This window comes from Strongylocentrotus purpuratus, unplaced genomic scaffold (assembly GCF_000002235.5).
Source record: "Strongylocentrotus purpuratus isolate Spur 01 unplaced genomic scaffold, Spur_5.0 spur5_scaffold_20, whole genome shotgun sequence".
Classification (NCBI taxonomy): Eukaryota; Metazoa; Echinodermata; class Echinoidea; order Camarodonta; family Strongylocentrotidae; genus Strongylocentrotus; species Strongylocentrotus purpuratus.
The window spans coordinates 38,083,231-38,102,934 of record NW_022145606.1 but is presented as its reverse complement, the minus strand read 5'-3'; the positions used below and the strand labels follow the sequence as shown (position 1 = coordinate 38,102,934).

General features: G+C 36.0%; 1 protein-coding gene across 1 annotated transcript; it reads right to left on the bottom strand.

Moving 5' to 3' along the window:
* Positions 1-349: 349 nt before the first annotated feature.
* On the bottom strand, positions 350-15,773 carry LOC115927716. Its single transcript, XM_030993920.1, has 9 exons — positions 15,308-15,773; positions 13,546-13,698; positions 11,775-11,938; positions 10,598-10,728; positions 9,497-9,590; positions 8,240-8,581; positions 7,484-7,658; positions 5,841-5,974; positions 350-4,980 (listed from the first exon to the last, which is right to left on the bottom strand). Exons 1-9 carry the CDS (start codon positions 15,399-15,401, stop codon positions 4,657-4,659), a joined length of 1,611 nt encoding a protein of 536 aa, XP_030849780.1. The 5' UTR covers positions 15,402-15,773; the 3' UTR covers positions 350-4,656.
* Positions 15,774-19,704: the final 3,931 nt, after the last annotated feature.

Genomic DNA, 19,704 nt, shown 5'->3' with positions numbered 1-19,704 from the left:
AATTCTACTCTTGGTGTTGCACTTCAATTCTATTGTTGGTGTTATTTTACACCAATTCTAGAATTAAATAGTATAATTCTGCTCTTGGTGTTGCAATCCAATTCTATTTATGGTGTTAATATAAAATCCAGCACCATTCTTCGGTGTTGCAATAAATCCTATTTTTGGTGTTATATAACACTAAAGGTCTACTACTTTTCTACTCTTGGTATTGCAATTCAATGCTAGTCTCAGTGTTTAAAAAACTCAACACACCATTCTTTCAACACCAACAATTCATTCCAGCTCACTCCATCTTAACACATGCACAGAAAATATTCAAATACACACAAGAAGTGAAAAGAAACAATTTTTTTTCGTAAACAAAAACACATGGTGCTTGTTTAATCAATAAATTAAACAACTTGTTTTCATTCATGTTGAAATCAATGATGCTTAGCGTTTTTATCTTGTATGGTTCAACATTAAATCCTTTTGTCATGTATTCAAAATCTGTGACTCATTTGTCTGAATACAACAAAACACACTTTTTTAAATCATTCAAAATCTGTTATTATGAATCCACCCTTATAAGTAAAAAAAAAAGGATGAAACAAGTAACTAAAAATCATTCAAAATCTGTTATTATGAATCCACCCTTATAAGTAAAAAAAAAAAAGGATGAAACAAGTAACTAAAAATTTTCCAATATAAAAACTTTAAACAATGTCATAATTCCTTTCAAGGAATGAAAAATCAAAGTCGTTTCTAATAAATAGAAACTAAACAGGATGCAAAATGCATGTATAAATGAAGACAAAACAAAAAAAACAACAAACATTATGCTTCTACATCAGAGTGAATTATGTAGCTAATAAGAATTTTGACACATTTCACCTTGAATCCTAGTACATGCATGCTGAAGGAAAATATCACAGAATCTTTTTCATATGAAATATACAGAGTGCCCCCCCCCCCCCAAAAAAAAACCTTGGAAACTGCTAGTATAATCTGCAGGCAGACTCTCGGCTTCGGTTTTTCGCAAGTTTCGTAGTGCATATTTCAGAGTCTGCAGTCAGAGACTACTTTCACTCATATCATGATCCCTTAAAGGGAGCATAACTGTATGTGTATATGTAGTCTCTAAATGCAGACTCTACATCGTGCACTATGCAAATTGCAAAACCGAAGCCAATGGTCTGTGCCCGCAGACTAATTATAGTATGACTTTAATTTCTTATGCTAGAACAATAGCAACACTAACAAATCTCATCCAGCAGTTTTGTTGAACAAGATTTTTTTACCACAGGCCTGCAACCATTGAGATTCAGGATGATTTAATTATTTCAGGGGATTTTTATCTCCTAGCTTCACTGCTTGTAAAGGGTTAAACAAATGTTTCAAAAACATTGAAAAAACACTATAAATTCTACATTCATTCTAATATAGGTGAACATTCTTTTACAGCTTTCTGTTTACAAACATATTCCATTTTACATCGTGCACTATGCAAATTGCAAAACCGAAGCCAATGGTCTGTGCTCGCAGACTAATTATAGTAAGGCTTTTTAATGTCTTATGCTAGGAAGCAGCCTTCAAGAACAATAGCAAAACTAACAAATCTTATCCAGCAGTTTTGTTTAACAAGATTTTTTTTTACCACAGGCCTGCAACCATTGAGATTCAGGATGATTTAATTATTTCAGGGGATTTTTATCTCCTTCACTGCTTGTAAAGGGTTAAACAAATGTTTCAAAAACATTAAAAAAACACTATAAATTCCACATTCATTCTAATATAGGTGAACATTCTTTTACAGCTTTCTGTTTACAAACATGTATTTCCCATTTTACTCCTGGGAGAAAAAATCAAAAAGTAAAATTATGCATTTCTATATCAACTAATTCGCTGCTCGTTTTTCCAACAGGATATAAACAACAACAACAAAAATCAGTCCATGCACTTCTAGTTCACTGGCTTTCATGCACAAACATCATAGAATTGTTTTTCTTGTAAGAAAAAAAAAGAAAATATACAACAGCTATTTGACTTCAATTTGGTTTCGAATTAACCAATTTAAAGATGTTAACAATTAAGAGTCCAAAATATTATTGATCAAAATTATTTTTAAAACCAATTGATACCACTAAGCAAAACCAGACATTAGCTTGAAAGCTTTAAATTACTTAAAAAGTACATGCCTTGGTGCTACATACTTCCTCGAGTCTGTCTTCGACAAAGTTGTCATCAAATCTAGTGGTTTGTAGTCAACAAGTTCCTTTTGATTCTTCACTACATGACAACGTGGAAAACTAAATTCTACTGCATAGGCATGATAGTGTGAATTGTAATACACTGTATCTAATTGGACAAGTACAAAAAATACAGTGCTATTGTGTACAATGATATGCTCTATTTGACCAAACAGAGGAAGCTCGCTAACATCATGGCAGACCAGAAGTGACAACTGATAATGTGTTCCATGTACTTTAACCCAGTTGGCATCAAATAATTCAGTAGAAAGATCCTCTACTTGGATTTGCTCTTGCACAATCTGTCCAATATTTTCATCTAAATCTGACAAAAGTAGTGAACTACCTGGCCCAACCTCCAGATATTCCAAAGGATGGTTTGACTGAAGATGGAACGTTAGTGCTGTCTGATGTTTTTTGGCAAGTGATTTACAAATGTTTTTGTAATTACGCACAGATTCTGCAACACGGCCAAAATAGTGATGTTTCGCTTCGTACCTCATACACCATACATGTATGAGTGGCCCAACTTCTCTCAAACACGTTGGATAATGCACCATAAAGTGGTGTTTTGGCAACAACCTTCTGTCAGGAAAGGTTTTCTGGAAATGTGTGTGATGTTCTTCAGTAAGAATAGACAATTGGGCTATCAAGCCTGCTGTCAATTGAGGAGCAAAAATAATGTCCATACAATCTAGTAATCTAAGTAGCAATTCCCAGTAGACATTTCCTTCTTCAATGTCTTGAGCAATTATGAATGGCAGATTTCGAATCAAGCACCATGCTTGCATAGCCTTCTGTCCAACATCATTCCTAGCTGACCTAAGTTTAATAAAGGATGGTTTGTTCTTGTTATCTGTACGGTTTAAGCAATGGCTGGCGACTCTCTGATTCAGTTCATCTTGGGACAAGAGGGGCGGTTGCCTTTCATATATGAAATACTCTAGAACAAGTTTCAGCTCATACTGAACTATGCCTTCCAAAAGATCATGCATTATATCTAGTGAAAAGTTTGCCAAGACATGAAAGTAAATACAATCATTCAATACAGTCTTTTGTTTCACTCCAAACACATGTGACTGGGTAGTTTGAGCTTCAGCTTCTTCTAAATGTTGCTCATAAGTCTGCCTGGTGCGCATATCCATTGAAACCTCTTTGAATTTGTTCTGTGCCTCTTCCTTACTTGTAACACATAATCGACAGTAATAATGAGCAGAAAAGCTCTCTACAAATCCCAGTAGGGAATTAGCACCAAGATTATCAGCACTTATTTGAGTAATGGTCCCCTTCTTCACAATTCCATTAGGGAGAGCAATGCCAACTGTTGACAGGATATTAATGTCTTTTACAATGTGCTTGAGAATAGCATTAAATCCATATTTCTTGGCATCTTCAGCATACCATAGAGCTATAAGATTGATATTGGAAAGATTGGAATTATACTTTGGTGGCAGATTTTTCAAAATGAAATATAAAGCACCTATCTTGTGAATTTTTGTTTTTGAACCAATGGGGTTCACAGTCTCGAAATCATCATAAAAACAGTGAATTTGGAGGGCATTCTCATCTTCATGGAAAAGAGGGGTTTTCTCAAATTGTGAACCATCACAATAATCTCTCATTACACCATCTGTGCTCTTATGGTCATGAGTAGCAAAATGCAATATATCTTTATTGCTTAAAAGCTGCTTCAAAGAATCTAAAATGGGAACGTAAACAAATGTATCTTCAATAGCAATCTGTTCATACTGCTTAGTTCTTTTATTGAGACGACTATCATATCGGATGCCTAACTTGATTTCTTGTGGTTCAACAAGTCCAATTGATTCACAATACTTTGTCCGCTTATATTCTGAATTCAAATTTTCAAAGGGCTTTTCAAGCATAGCAAAATGTGTTTGAATCTCCTTATAAGCCTCGGATTCTATAGGCAGCTTATGTTTTAAGAAAGCAGCTGTAACGGCTGCCGATGCACTTTTTACTACATCACCTACAATCGCACTGGTTGTTTCTACTACATCATTTACAACTTTTCCAGAGTTTGCACTATTTGCTGAAAATTTTGAAATTACATTTACACACTGCCTGTTCAAGGTATCTACAGATAAAATGTCATCTTCATATACATCCTGATCTTCAACAATCTCATCATTATTAATATTGTATTCTTGAAGACTTTCAAGACTTTCTTCAGGAAAGTCACTCACTTTATCATTTTCATTAGACTGCTCTTTATTATCTGGAAAATCGGTTTTAAGGTGAGTCTGCAAATGTCCCCGAAATCCTCGAAAAGTATGAAATGTTCTCGCACAAGCTCCCTGCCCACAGGTCAATACTTCTTTACCATCTTCAATAACTCCATGTTTCAATCTCAAATGTTGAACCAATTTGGGTATTGCAAACTGTTTGTGGCATTTGAAGCAAATCATGGTGCTAACAATTTCGATCTAATTTCACGTACTCTTGGTGTTTCCCGGGACACTCCGATATCGATTTCAAAAATGGCAGTCTGGACAAAAGTCCAGAACTGCCGCAGAGACAAGCAGTACTGCAGGCCAAAGACAAAGTGGGTCTTGAAGAGTAAATCTACTGCTGCTTCGACCGTGCGTGCCGAACATGGAATGGCCTTGTGATCCACAATGATCATGTAGTTGGTGATTCGGGCCTTGGAATTGCCAATTGCCAGAAGGAACGGTTGACTCTTGGTCTCTTTTGTGTTGTCGAGGAATGCTTGAATACTCCCTCCTGTCTGTGTTGAAAACAAATTATTTGTATAGAATGTAACTAGCACTCAACGCATTTCAATACTCAACGCATTTCAATGAACAACATATTTCGATCAACATTTTTAAAAGACAGCCTTACATGTAGTACTGGGGGAAATTGTGTTTTTACAAAAGGGTTATTGGACAATAATGTAGGACATAAAACCAAATCAAATTTACATCAAAGAAAAGAATTGGAATTGGTCCATCAAATGATATAACATCAAAATATCAGATGATATTTTTTGTAATGAAATACAATTTTTCTTACCCTGTAGAGGGGTAAAAATGCAAGTACTTTCAAAGCTTGTTTTATGTATATGATTAAAAAGGGTCTTTCTAATGTGGTCAAGACATTTCAACTTCCACAAAAGGAGTACGAAAAATAAAGATACTGCAATTTCTGCACTATTATTAACTTGCAGCAAATTTGTGGCATGAAATATTCCTTTTCATTTATTGATTCTCCATGTAGGGCTGTGAAAATCAAAGGCAACATGCCTGATATATCACACAAGTTGTTACTATGTTTTCATACACAACATGTTCCTAGTATTTGTTTGCAAATCTTGATGTCTACTGTTCTAGTTTATTTTACTCCGACCAATTTCAAGGCGGGTGAAGTTTTTGAATAGGCCTAAATTTCTCGAGCACCTTCTCTGTCCAAATCAGTCTAAGCCTCTTCATGTAAGAGATCATAAACCAATATAATTGTTCTCTTTGAACACACATCACGATGCTTTCTGAAACTTTTTTTTTAATGCAGCAAGAATGTGTTTTATGTGACAGGGTATTACCGGTACTTAATATTTACAGTTCTCTTTCGTAATGAAAAGCTAAATACCTTCTGAAATTGAATAACCCTCGAGAGAGCTGAAGAAATGGACACTTTTGCTGACGCAGCTTTGGACTTCCCTTGGCTTGCAGGAGGCAATAGGCACAAGAGGAGGAGGATAGCAGATGTGCTGGAATTCCATCCTGTGCATTACAAAATGAAAATGGTTATTATTAAACAGGCTTACATGTTGATCAAGGTGAAAAATAGAAGTTAAATGTACCAAAATAATTACAAACTGACCTGCTAAAATTTGAATCAAAATAGCCTGTAACAAGAAACTATTATAAGAAATAAGTATATAGTCGAGGACTTATCAATATTATAGCCAAAGCATGCAAGTGGCTGTTAATGCAGTTTAGGGGTACTAAACCAAAAATCCAATTGATGCCAGCTTGGCACCCTTGGAGAAATTTTACTGACACTTATAGCAACGCCTTCTTCTTCTTTCTTATGAGAATTTATACAAAGGGGGATGGGAAAAAAGAAATCAATAGGAAAATAATAAACGGGATATTTATGCATGGGAGAAGGCAACATTCATGGCAAAGCACCTAACCTAGATTGTTCTCTGTTGACACATATATAACAAACTCTTTAGTAGCATAAGTTCATGTTTTTTTTTTTACAATTTTTTTCTTGTTCTACTGAATTTAACATGCTTCTACCCAATTTGACATCCTTTTCATGATTAAATCACAAAAATTGCATCAATACTGGAATCAAATGTTGCAATTAACAATTTATCAAATATGTCCCCTATGGGCCACCATATTTTTCAAAGTTAACTAATGAAGAAAAACAAAAATATCATGATTTTCTGAATTCTAAAGCATTTATCTTCAAATAAAGACAGAGTAAACACAAGCAAGCTGCTAATATGTAAATGCAGGGTCCTGTGGGGTCGATTCAAGTTCATATTATAAGATAATAAGCCATGCATATCATATCTGAGGAAGAAAAATAACAAAGTGAACATATAAACATGATGCTTTGTTTCAAAACAGAAGCTCATTCTATTTCAAAAGTAATGATTGGCAATGTGATAATCCTTATAAAGATTCCACAATGGGCCATGCAACAAACTTTTTTCTTCATAATTATATAAATTTCTTCTTCATAATTATATAATTAATATAATAAAAGAATTATGGAGAGCATGTTCCAACTACAAATAACTTTGCCAAGTGGGCATGTAATGTAATTTTTTGTAATTCTCATTGCAACAAGAGTCCACATTATTTGAGATGCCCAATAACCCTACTGTATCCCAGCCTTCCAGATAAATATAATTTGTTGGAGGAGTTGACAAAAAAAAGGGGGGGGGAATTGTTTTAATTGGGATGGGTCATTTTTTGTGATTTCAGCATACTTGTCCCTTAATATACATTTTTAATGAGACTGCAAGCTCTTTGGTGGAATTCTCAATGGTGGTTTAAGACCAAGGTCTAAACTTGGTTCAAAACCATGGATTGGATTAGATTTGCATGTATTCTAAAACTTGTCCAATGAACATGCTTGTGTGAAGCACATATATGCTCAAATTTAAACTAACCTATCAATGGTTTATCCATGGTCTCAAATAAACCACCATCAAGAATTCCACCCTTTATGACATCGGAGGGTGCATTCAAGGGAATGTGCAAAAATACCTTCTTTATTTTGATCAGAACTGTCATAAGATGACAGAAGCTCCATCACTGTCAAGTTTCCTTTCTGCTTCAGAAGTTGTCTTGCAAGTGTAACAACCTTGGGCTTCAACTCGGGCCATTTGGTCAGGAAACGCGAGTGATTTTCAGGAAAAAGTTTCCGAAAATCTACCTCAATCTGCAAGAATACATGTAAAAGGAAAACGGGGAAAAGAGAGAAAAAATAAACTATGCATAATTTTACAGTACAGATACCCCAGTTAGACTAAATCAGCAATATAATAAGGTACCGTCAAAGCTCAGACCCCCATATATACACACCCCAGATCCAGGAAAAGGGGATTCTTCAAATATTTATCTGAATAGCAACCACTAAGAAGTACTTTTGAAGGTCTCTCTACACAAAATCCATACATGAATGAAACTTGCTGGACCTTTGAAATAGATTAGATTTGCTAGATATCACTCATGTTGATGCTCACTGTCCAAAGGTACATGACAACCAGTAATGGTGATTGTTCACCAACAGACAGTCACATGCGGTAAATACAGATACAGATTGAAGGATAAAACTGGCAGAATCTTCGGACTGATATTTTCAAAATCTCAAACATATATAATAAAACAGAGAAATATGAATTTGATGCCTCAGTGCCAAGTAATAATTCTGATGCTTTAATTCCCATACACATAATTTTGTTGCCTTAGGCCTGAGAGGCTAAATCAAGAATTAGGAGTAAATTTTTTTGTAACACTTACCAAACCTGGAACAGTTTCAAAAGGAAACTGTTCCAAAATATCCGATGCGGAGCGTCCGTCCCTATCCATATGCTGTCTAACAGGAAAAGTGGATTTCATCTTTTCAACAACCAGGGTAGAATCACGTTCTAATGTTGGACAGTGTCGTAACCAGTTGAGGTCTTCATCATAGGTGCAGCCTGGAGCAGATTCTTGGTCACCTTCTCGGACCTTCCCAGGACCACCATCTCTGCTTGATGGCTTGGGTAATGGGTTGGATGTCTTCTCCTCTGTTGTGCGGTTAACATTTTTTATTCTAGCAGCCAGGAATCCCGTGTTACTTCTTGCATCAAAATAAGCTTCCTAAAGTGAAAGAACGAGATGAATCTTTGACCGCGTGGTTGAAAATGTATGTATAAGCTTTTTGTTGATAATATTAACCTTGAAATGATGCACAAAATGATGTGATGAGAAATTGTAGTTTTCAAAGAAATTTTAGCAAAGTAGCATTAGTGTCATATAATGCAAGCATCTTGACTTTGATACAAGGAAGCAGCCATCACTCTGCCCCACTTCAAGAAAAAAAGAGTTTTGAGTGGTTGTGAAGGAGAGTAGAATGGTATCATACATTTCTTATTGGATATTGTGCCAAAGATGGTGGAGTGTGACCTACACAAGATAAAATTAAAAAAAAAAAATTCTTCTCAGAATATAATTTAGAGAGATTTTGAGGGTATTTTTATCTTATCAGAGTATCATAAGTTTTCTTTTGATTAATGGAATGCAATACCTTCTTATCAGAGAGGACCATGCAGGGCCCATATTCAATTAAATACTTCAGTCAGAAAAATAAATATTTTTTCTTAGATTTTTGCTCGGATAAAATACTTTGCAGATTTTGGTATTCAATTCATAAATTTGGCTAAGTATTTTACTTTAAATTTAAGACACCTCTAGAGGAGACTTAAGCCAAAGCATTTACAAATTTAACTGGTAGATGAAGGCTTACATGTATGTGCGCAGTCACTCTCAGCTGCGGAGAATTATGAAGTAGCGCATTTTTGGTGCAATGTGTTGATTGCGCATCATTTGGTCACAAAATCGTGATGTCACAATGCCTCTCAATAAGTATTTTACTTAAATTTTGACTTACTAAAGTAAAATGCTAAGAACTGAATTGAATACAAAATAAGTAAATACCTTAGCCAAAATACTTAGTAAAAAAACTTACTTAGTCAAAGTATTTATTTGAATATGGGCCCAGATTATAATACTTACATGACCTGTGCTAGTAAACGGATCCTTGAGTCTTGGAAACAGATTCACTATCCCCATGGCATATTTGGTTTTCATAGCTGCTTTTGGATGTTTGCTGTGAAATAAGAAAGCACATCTCCTGTATGAGAATTACAGTCATATGGACTCATGACTGGCTCTATTAAAACAGAACTTAGTATGTTGATAACAAGTAGCATACCCCTAGTGGTCTCGTCTGCATCATATAATTTGCTATAGTTTAGTATTTTTTTATTACTTTAAAATCTCAAAATATCACATGGTTAGTTCATAATACATTTATAAAGTGAGGCCTCATGACGATGAGGCCGCTAACATCTACGGCATTAATCTATTTTAACGTAATGACCCAAAAATGTCACTCACAAGACTGGTAATACCTGATAACCATCATGTGCAAATCACATTTAAAACTAGATGAATCTTCGACCACGCACGGTCAAAATTTAAGCCTCTGCCATCATGCGATCAGAAAGATATTATTGCTTGTTCCATGCCATTGGAAATCCGAAACATTTTGGGTGATTTTACAAATTTTGGGCACTATGAACTTTGACCCCGTGAACCCAAAATCTTCTTCCTCCCATGCTAATACATAATTGAGCTAGGTTTGAAAGAAATTAGTTCAATTTGTCTGAAGTTATAGCAATATCGAGCTTTTTTCGGGTAATTTTTTACAATTTTTGTTTGGCCCTGTGACCTTTGCCCTTTGACCCCCTAAACCCCAAATCTAATCAGTTCATCCTCACATGTATATAAATACTTGTGTCAAGTTTGGTAAAAATCCGTCCAGTAGTTCTGAAGTTATCGTGGTAACAAGTTTCCGACGGACGGACGCACGGACGGACACACGGACGCACGGACGGAAGGACGGACGGACAACCCCGAAAACATAATGCCTCCGGCACCACCTGACGGTGGCGGAGGCATAAAAAATGAATATTTTGAAAAATGATTTTGAAGAGACAACAAATTCCTTTAAAGTTGACCATGTTACCTCAGTTTCTTTTCACATAATTGGTAGTACCTGATAATTATTATGTGCATTTACACAATCATAAAAGAAAATTTGCTGGCACTTACCCATAGTGTTCTTGCATGTGGGCTACCAAAAGGTTAATCATCTGCCGTCTAGTTTTATCTTGAAGTGCTCCAGTCAATTCATACTCTCGGAGAATGGCATCACCTCTGTGCCGCAAAATTTCTTGTACAAACTGCAAACAGGTAAATCATCCCATTAAGTCATAAATAAACATATTGAGTTTATAATGCACTTTCAGGCACTTTAATTCATACTGACCTTTCTAAGGGCACGAAATTTTATGAATGACTATGAATTTATATAGGTACATTATGATATTAAAATTGATATATGGCCAATAATCATAAATTCTAAATAATAATATATTTATTTATAGAGCTTGAAATAGTTTAAATATTGTTAAATACACACTCCCACAAACACCCCAAACACACATATGCACACACGCACATACACACACACGAGGGGACACATGAGGCTACAGGTAAATTTGTGTTTATTGTAATGCGAGTTCCTTCTACTTAATATAGACATGCAAGCCCAATGCCATGGGGAGACCGTCTAAAGTGCCCTGAACAGTGTTCATTACTTTCATATCCACAAACAATACAGCAGGAAACTATTCTATGTTTGGGATCATCATGAACACTACAATAAAGGTTATGTAACAATCGATGCATCTCATCTTCAACTTTTTAATTTTGATATTAGTCCTTTTCCTTGATACCCTCAGAGGTCTATATGGAACCAGATCATGAGATGTATTATTCGATGATTATTTACCTCATTTCTCTTTCCCATTTCTAAAACATTTCATAAAATTTGGCAATTCAATTTAAACCTCTAGACATAATATCATTTGTTTGAAATCATACCACCCATTGGAAGAAAATGAAACTGTAAAAGTTTATGGAAAACTTATGACAGATGACGAAGCAAAAAAGATGGCCAATATCTTACAGGAGTCGTCAGCTTAGATGTACCAAAAAAGAAATCAAATTAGTTGCCTAATGTTAACCTATACCATTACAAAAACCTTACTACAGGAAATATTAATTTACAATGTTAGTTCTAACTACACTAGATGTATTTTTTTTCTCCCAATATCATTTTCAATTTTAAATAATATGAAATCCGTATAGGTGATGAGTCCCTTATATTATGTTGATTATGATAGCTGAGATTGAAATGAAGCAAACAATTTTTTCTTAACCTTACCTCACAAGAGTTGTCAGTGATTGCACCTGATTCACTGAGGGCATTTAATCGTGGCCTCTTTCTACTGGAGCAAAAACTTGAATCAGATTCTGAGCTACTCAGGGAAGAGGAGCTGGTATCCACCTTGATAGTGTCTGCACTTGTGATGCTATGTACATCTGAACCTTTAATAAAGAAAAAAAGATATAAAGCCATGAGCACTGTTAAAAAACAATGAATACTGGCATCTTAAACTTTGGTAGAATTGAATACAGTTGGGCCTCCTTTATCCCCACACTTGGGATCAGCACTAACATGCATAAGGGAATCCTATATTCAAAACATGCAGTTGCCGAGTTTGAATGAATGCATGTTTCTGATCATGAAAAATTGAATTGAATGTGTAATAACAATGTTGGGAATAATGTATATAAGTAACCCAAATAGTTTGCGATATTACGAGTATGCTTGAAATCTTTGTTGGTTCCGCTAATTATTTGAGTAAAATAGGCAAATTCTCAAGTGATCTGGATAAAGGAGACTGGATAAGGGAGGTCCAACTGCATATAAATTTCTATTAGTCTAAAACCATCAGAAACCAGCTAAGTTATATTGGTCTGACACATTTGTTAATTTTATAATACTTGAGCATTTTTTAATGGACAATTTGTTAATTGATGCATTCATTCATGTCTAAGTGAATTATAATACTAGCATTTAGAAATGTTCAATTACTTTTCCATTGGACTGTTCCCAATGAAACCAATAGGTCTGTCCAATATAATCCAACAGAATTCTTTCATGATGGTTTTCTATAAGTATAAGACTAACAGAAAGAAATTGTTGGATTCCTATTATTGGATCAGCAAAAATTTTCTGATGGATTTCTAATGGACCAACAGAAGTATGTGTTGGATTTCTATTGGAGCAATATAACCTTTCTGCTGGTTTCTATGGGTCCTTTATTTCCCTTTCCCTATTGAAACCATTAAACTTATTGGTTTCTATGGGTCCAATAGCCCTCACCTCGTGCTATCACACAAAGCAAACAGAATCAAAATCAGATGAGAAATGGCATAGGAGTGGCCTTTTGTAGGATTTTGAAGCAAAAGGTCAAAGATCATACACAGACACGCACAGAAACACACAAGTATGGCGCCCGTTTCACAGTCCCCTCCTCAAATTTGTTCGGTGGGGTCACAATTTAAATTAAAGACATTTTTTTTTTAAATGCAAGTTTGCATTGTTAAAAAATTCAATTTGTAAGAATCTGTAATTTTTATAATCTTTAGACTTCGAATTTAGATCATTGACCGCCCACAAATCACGGCTCTTGTGGCAAGGTTACGTCATCAAAAAAGGGTAGGTTTTTTTTTTCCTCCACCAAGTTTTGAGACCTGTGCCTGTAATTTGAACTGCACATTCATTTATTGCTTATGAAAAGCAAAATGTTAATTCCCTAGACTCTATACAGCATACAAGCCTACACTGTACCTGCTACCAGACGAACGCTGACTCGATCATTTTAACATGCATGCACATACAATGATCAGTGGCGGATCCAGCAGGGGGCGCACCCGGCATGTGCCCCCTCTACATGTATATTTTGAGAATTACCTCGTGAACATACACATTACTAAGGTTAAATTGTGATCTGCGCCCCCTCTTTATTTTTAATATGCTCTTTGCACCCCTCTAACTCTATTTTAAAATCCTGAATCCGCTACTGATGATATCACATTTAGCAGGGATTTGCAATTTTGTATTATAATGCACTTTATCCAAAACTTACCAGACCATTCTTCATCTTCTTTTAGCACCATGAGGCTGACTGTGGGATTGCTGGTCACCACATCTCCTAGTACGTCATCGTCTATACCAAACCCTTCTTGTTCATCCACAAGTACGAGATCTTCCCCATCCCTTATGTGGAATTTTCTTCTGACTGTAGGAGAGATTAAATAAATGAGAATAAATATCACAGTGCACTTTTCAGTTTCTTACAGATTGATGGCTCAGTCATAATAAACGAATGCTGCAAAAACTGCTGCTACAAGCCCAACTGTGCTATAGTATACAAATAACGCACGTCCCAGAGTGCAATAGCGGTGAATGCAGTACGCGCGAGGTTTCTTTATATTGGTGCCGCTCTGTGCAACAAGCCGCTTGCGGCGAGTTGACAGTGCGAACCATCTGAAGAAACCGAGCGAACACTGCATTTACGTTTCGCACAACAGGGTCAAGTGCGTTATTTGTTTTATAAAATAGCGACACAAACAGCAACAAACAAAAGTTTAGATCTTAAGTATACGAGAGTTCGATCTAGATCTAGAGTTATGTTGGTTCTAGAAATAAAATGAGGGTCTAAGACCTTGCAGGCTTACCAAAAAGTCTACAGGATTCATTGTTTGATTAAAAATAAAATGCATAGGGTGTCTAGAGACGAGTCTACATCAGACAGCTGAAATTCCTGGCTTCATTATAAAATCCAAAAGTCAAAACGGGTCTAAATCCAAGGCAAAAGTAAAACAAAAATTTGCTTTCTAATAATACCCCGCTCTAGCTAGAGCTAACGCGTACGCTGCGCTGGGGATCATGGTGGATCTTGGAGCGTACAATATTAGCTACGCGTAGCCTTTAGCCTACAATGCACTCGAGGGAGCGTACTAGTACTACGCGTACGCGCGCGCACTGGATCCCCATGGTCACGCGTACGCACCGTGCAATATAACTTTTTACTGCGCTTTTTCTGCACTCATTTCTGCAAAATCGTGCTTGCATCAAAAATTTGTCAATGCCATGTGACGCGTATTGACCAATCACGATGCTTAAAATACTAGGCTAGATCTAGAGCCATTTTATAATAGTCTACACCCTAAAACTGTTAAATGGGACATCAAGCTCAACCGGGGGTGGAGTTTGGACTGTTGTGTGCGCTACAAATAGTCTAGATCTAGATCTAGATCTAGAGATTGAATTTCCATGTTTATTATTTTTGCATTTTTTTTATTACATGAATGGGGTAGATCTAGTCTAGATCTAACGTTAGATCTAGATCTAGATATCTAGGCCTAATGTCAATGCAGATCTAACGTTAGAACTCTAGATCTAACTGTTAGGCCTAGAAATCTAGAGTCTAGATCTAGTCTAGACTTCTAGATCTAGATCTAGATCTAGCCTAGACCTGATATTTTTGCAAAAACCCAGGATTAGGCCCTAGACTAGGTCTAGATCTACTGATTTTTCCTTTACATTTTGAAACAAATATGTATTAGGGGTCTAAATAACAATATATAGACCTAGATCTATCATGAATGTTTGCCCTTTGGAGTATTTATCAATGATAATTTTTCAGAAATCCATAAAATATTAAATGGCATCATGCTGACCGGATACCCAACCCGGCCGGACAGCCAAGGCATAGTAGGCCTAGACCTCTAGGCCTGGGCTACCCAACGACAGGCGCGGCTAGCGCCAGCTGACGAACACGTAATACTATAGGCTAGATCTATAAAAGTTTATAACAAACAAGAACCATGTAGGCCTACACTTACTGAGTTCAAAGAATCCTACTGTGTCTTCTGGATCTATAGGCAGGTATTTTCTAATACTTCGATCCGCTGAACAGACCCTGACGCTTAATGGCATGGTTGCATGCACTTCGATCACTTCACATCTAGAATCTAGGCCTAATTTGAAGAATTACTACTCCAGAATCAAGACTTCAAGTCAGTGCCAGTGAAATTCTCTAGCCACATGCTCTCGTCTAGCTGTGCGCGCGCAGCTGCAGAGGCGCATATCGGATCATATGACAACTTTCGTCCAATGATTTTCGTCGAATTCTCTAGCTTATGCGCATGTGCGATTTTATAACACCAAATATGACACCATCAGCCTGTAATTGAATATTTTCACACCGTTGGTGTTATTTTTCGCCAATCGGACATGAAATGAACACCAAGGGTGTTGATATTTTTCTATTCCATGCTGGTGTTGAATATTTAACACCCTGGTTTTTGCAGTGCATCAGCGCAGCGATCACTACCAATGTACGTGGCAGTCAATTTGTCTACACAGAATTACGTCATCAAATTCAGCCCCTGTATTAAAGCTTGATGACTTGTCAGTTTGTCAAGCTCTCGTTTCGAGGTGATAGTACTCCTCTAGTAGAAAATGAAATCTTAGAAAGTTGATATTGTTGTATTATATGGATTAAAACCTTCCGGTGCGATATACAATTTGTATATTTAATTTTTCACTTCAAATAGGTAGGGTTTTTAAGATTTGTTCAGAATCGAGTTCGGGGGGGGGGGGGGGGGGGGGGTAGCGAGCACTATTTTTTTAATTTTTGTTTGCTCCCGAAAATTTGAAAATTCACTGAATGGAGAGGGGGGAATCTCCAAAAAAAAGGTAAAATGTTGCTAGGTAGGTCAAGCCATAATTTTGGTCCTACCTGGCAACAACTAATGTATGCAGTTCGAATTCTGTCTATTTAAATACTATTATTCCTATCAGGTGAATGAAATAATATGTATGGAGGCACTTTATAAAGACGTATGCATTAAATTTGGTTACATTACGAAAATGGCGTATTGAAAGGACTTGTTATTCTTGAGTACATCGATTGGAAATTCCTTGATGCGAAGGTTGATAAATTGTTCTCATGAAAGGGAAATAAAAGATATCCCATGACAACCATCTACCACTCTAAACATGACTGCACAAAGTAAAGGCATTATAACTGTCTATATGATTGTAGAATTCAATGGCTATAGGGGTCAAGTTGGATATGTGCTATCTGTTAACTGGTGTATTTTGGGAAAATACGTATAATTAAATCGTTACCGATTTCACAAATAGTTAATGTTCCCAATAGATTGTTATAGAGATGAATAAAATATTATTTAATTTTCTTTGGAACTCTAAACAAAAGAAGGGAAAGAGAAGGGTAATTCATAATTATTTAAAAGATGGTGGACTAAATATTGTAGACTTACATTCAAAAATCAAATCGTTAAGACTTTCTTGGTTAAACAAATTGTTTGAAGTTGAGAGTCGCCCCTGGAAAAGTGTTTTAATTTTTGGCTACGAAAGGTTTGGGCACTTAAGTGTTTTATGCTTAATTGTTGTCAAAAAGATATGCTTAGTCTATGTAAACAAAATACTTTTCCCCATTTATACAGACTTAATGTATACATGGGCAGAATTGAGATACGTCTATTCGCTAATTAATCATAATGTTGTGGTTTATTCTTAATATTATATTGCATATCATATCAGAGTATCACCTTAAACTCAAGGTGCTTGGGAAACTCAAACAAACGTTAATAATTATTTACCGTTAAATAATTTACTTGTAACGTTTGAATAATTGAATTTTCAATAAGCTTTTCTAGAAGCTTGGTTAGAAAGAAAAAAAAAGACACTATCATGATAATCCTAATAGGCAAATAGTACGGCAAACTAATGATAATCATAATTTGTTTGAAATATCAGCAGGAAATTCGATAGATATGCATTCTATAAAAGCAATACTTTTTTTATTTTGTTCTTATAAAAATGAAACGAACGAAGCCACTATTTCTCATTTATTGGCAAGCCTATTTTGCATTACCAGAGGATTTTATATTAAAGGATGTTTTATTATTTAGATTGAAACAAATATCGATTGATAAAATTAAGCAATTTCATTTTAGATTCTAACATAGAATATTATCTTCGAAAGAAAATTTAGTTTAGTGGAAAATATTGAATGAAAATAAATGTGATGTTTGTAATTGTGTAATAGTACAACATTACACATGTTAATATACTGTAAAGTAGTTAAAATTATTCCAAAGATAATAGAAAATATGATTTCTCATATGTATCAAAATAATAATCTGTATTGATGAAAAGGTTATTGTAATTGATGTGCAAAATTTTGAAAATGCGAATTGGTGTAGAAATCTCATTGTTAGTATTACTGAGCTTGTCATTTATAGAAATTATATTGAATGTATGAGAAATAATACAAACAATTATGCTAAAACCAGACTATGGAAAGAGGTAAAGTTAGAATTAAAAAAACTGTTTGAATTGTTCTTACTTTCGAAACAAAGAAATGTAAAAGGAATATGTCATTTATTAGAACACTTTTAGTTTATAATGTTATTAATTTGTGTAACCATGTAAATATTGTACACTGAAATAAAGTTCCTCGGAAGAGGTAAAACAAAAAATACGTGTCGAGGAAGGGATACTGCAGTTTTTTTGTCTACATTCGAGACGTTTCGAGAACACATATTAATTATGTATGACTTTCACTTTGTTGCATGGCTGCACCTTATGATCTAGTTGCCTTCATGTGAGGAAGCTTAGGAGGGGAGGAGTGCCTTAGTTGTATCTATACTATTAAAAATATCATATAGGCCCTATATTATGTTGAGATGATGCTGACGTGGAACATGGGTCCCGGACCTCGAAGTGAGAGTAATTTCAGCTTTCCGATTGATTGAACAAATAAATAAATGCCTGATTGTGAAAAGCATGCCTATTTCAACCGTTTAATTAAGACGCGAAACGATTCGCATTAATTGCACTTTGTATTTATCAAAATAGAACAGTAGGTATTTCTGAATTTCACAATTGTTGCGCTTAGGCAGAAACCAATTGAGTCTTTCAACAAATTTCGTTGAAAGGCCCTTCAACAAATTTTACAACAACGTTGCCTGACAAGAAAAGAAAAACACTATGCAAAAAGGGCGTTTTGGGGTCTTAAAAAGCATGAAAACCCAAATTCAGTGTTTAGGGCATGTATCGAGGAAGTTATCGTACATGACCATGATGTCACCCACAGAAACCAACCTTATCGAACAAAACATGAAGAAGGAGCTCCTAGGCAGCATAGTAGTAAATATAAACGTTCTTTCGGAACTTAGCCATTATAATGCTCTGTATGGACTTTAAAATATCATAATGTTCTTCCGGAGGAAGTGAAAACCTGATGATAAGGGGGGGGGGGGGGTCGGCAGCCCCCTTCCCCATGAAAATTAAAACGTGGTTTATTTCTAATTTCGATACTATTCATTTACAAATGTTGCTAAAATATATATCCTCACCTATAATTATTTGTTATGCGTTTGATGGAAAATGACAAATTCCCAAACTTACAGCCAGGCAAGAAATATGTTTACAGAGAGGCGTACATGTCAGGCCCGCGAAACGGGGGAGGAGTAGGATGGGAGGGTTAGGGGTCTCGAGCTCCCACCACCCCCTCCCCCCCCCCCCCATTCATTTGAGGAAAAAAAAGTATATTAAAGATAAATAGAAAGAAAGAGAAAAAGAAAGAATAGTTACACGCCAGAGTCACAACAAAATAAGGTATCAAATATGCTCAACTGACCGTGATTAAATGCCTAAATAACCCTGAGCTAAAGCGGGCCCCTGGATGTTCATTGACGGTAATTTAATGCCTAAAACCGCTGAGCTTCTAGGGGCTCTGCCCCCAGGACCACACGCCAATAAGTGACCTGCCAGTGTCACAAATACGGTATCCAAATATCCTCATCTCACGGTAATTAAATGTCTGAAACACCTCGACCCCGCCAGAGGTTCCAAGGTTGGTCCATTTATGCGTATCTGACCGGTTTAAAATTCCTCAAATCTATGAGTTTCATGAGGCTCAGCTCCCTGGACCCCACGCCAATTAGTGACCTGCCAGCGTCACGAATAAGGTATCAAAATATGCTCATCTGACCGTAATGAATGCCCAAACCCCAAACCTTCCGGGGGCTACGCCCCTAGACCCCACGTCAATTTACGCTACGCTGTACCTGATCGTAAATACTTCATCCCTTCCCCACCCACTTTGAAAAAAACGTTAAGCTGGGCCTGCATGTAAAAGTGGTGGTGATGCGGATTTTTTTTCAGCCCCCCACACGATTTTGGTTATTACGCCACTGGTGGTCAC

Coding starts and splice junctions, on each gene's coding strand:
- LOC115927716 (XM_030993920.1), bottom strand. CDS start 15,401: ATGCCATTAAGCGTCAGGGTCTGTTCAGCGGATCGAAGTATTAGAAAA. Junction 10,729..11,774: donor TCACTGACAACTCTTGTGAG/GTAAGGTTAAGA, acceptor ACCTGTTTGCAG/TTTGTACAAGAAATTTTGCG. Junction 4,981..5,840: donor GGGTTATTCAATTTCAGAAG/GTATTTAGCTTT, acceptor TTTTCAACACAG/ACAGGAGGGAGTATTCAAGC.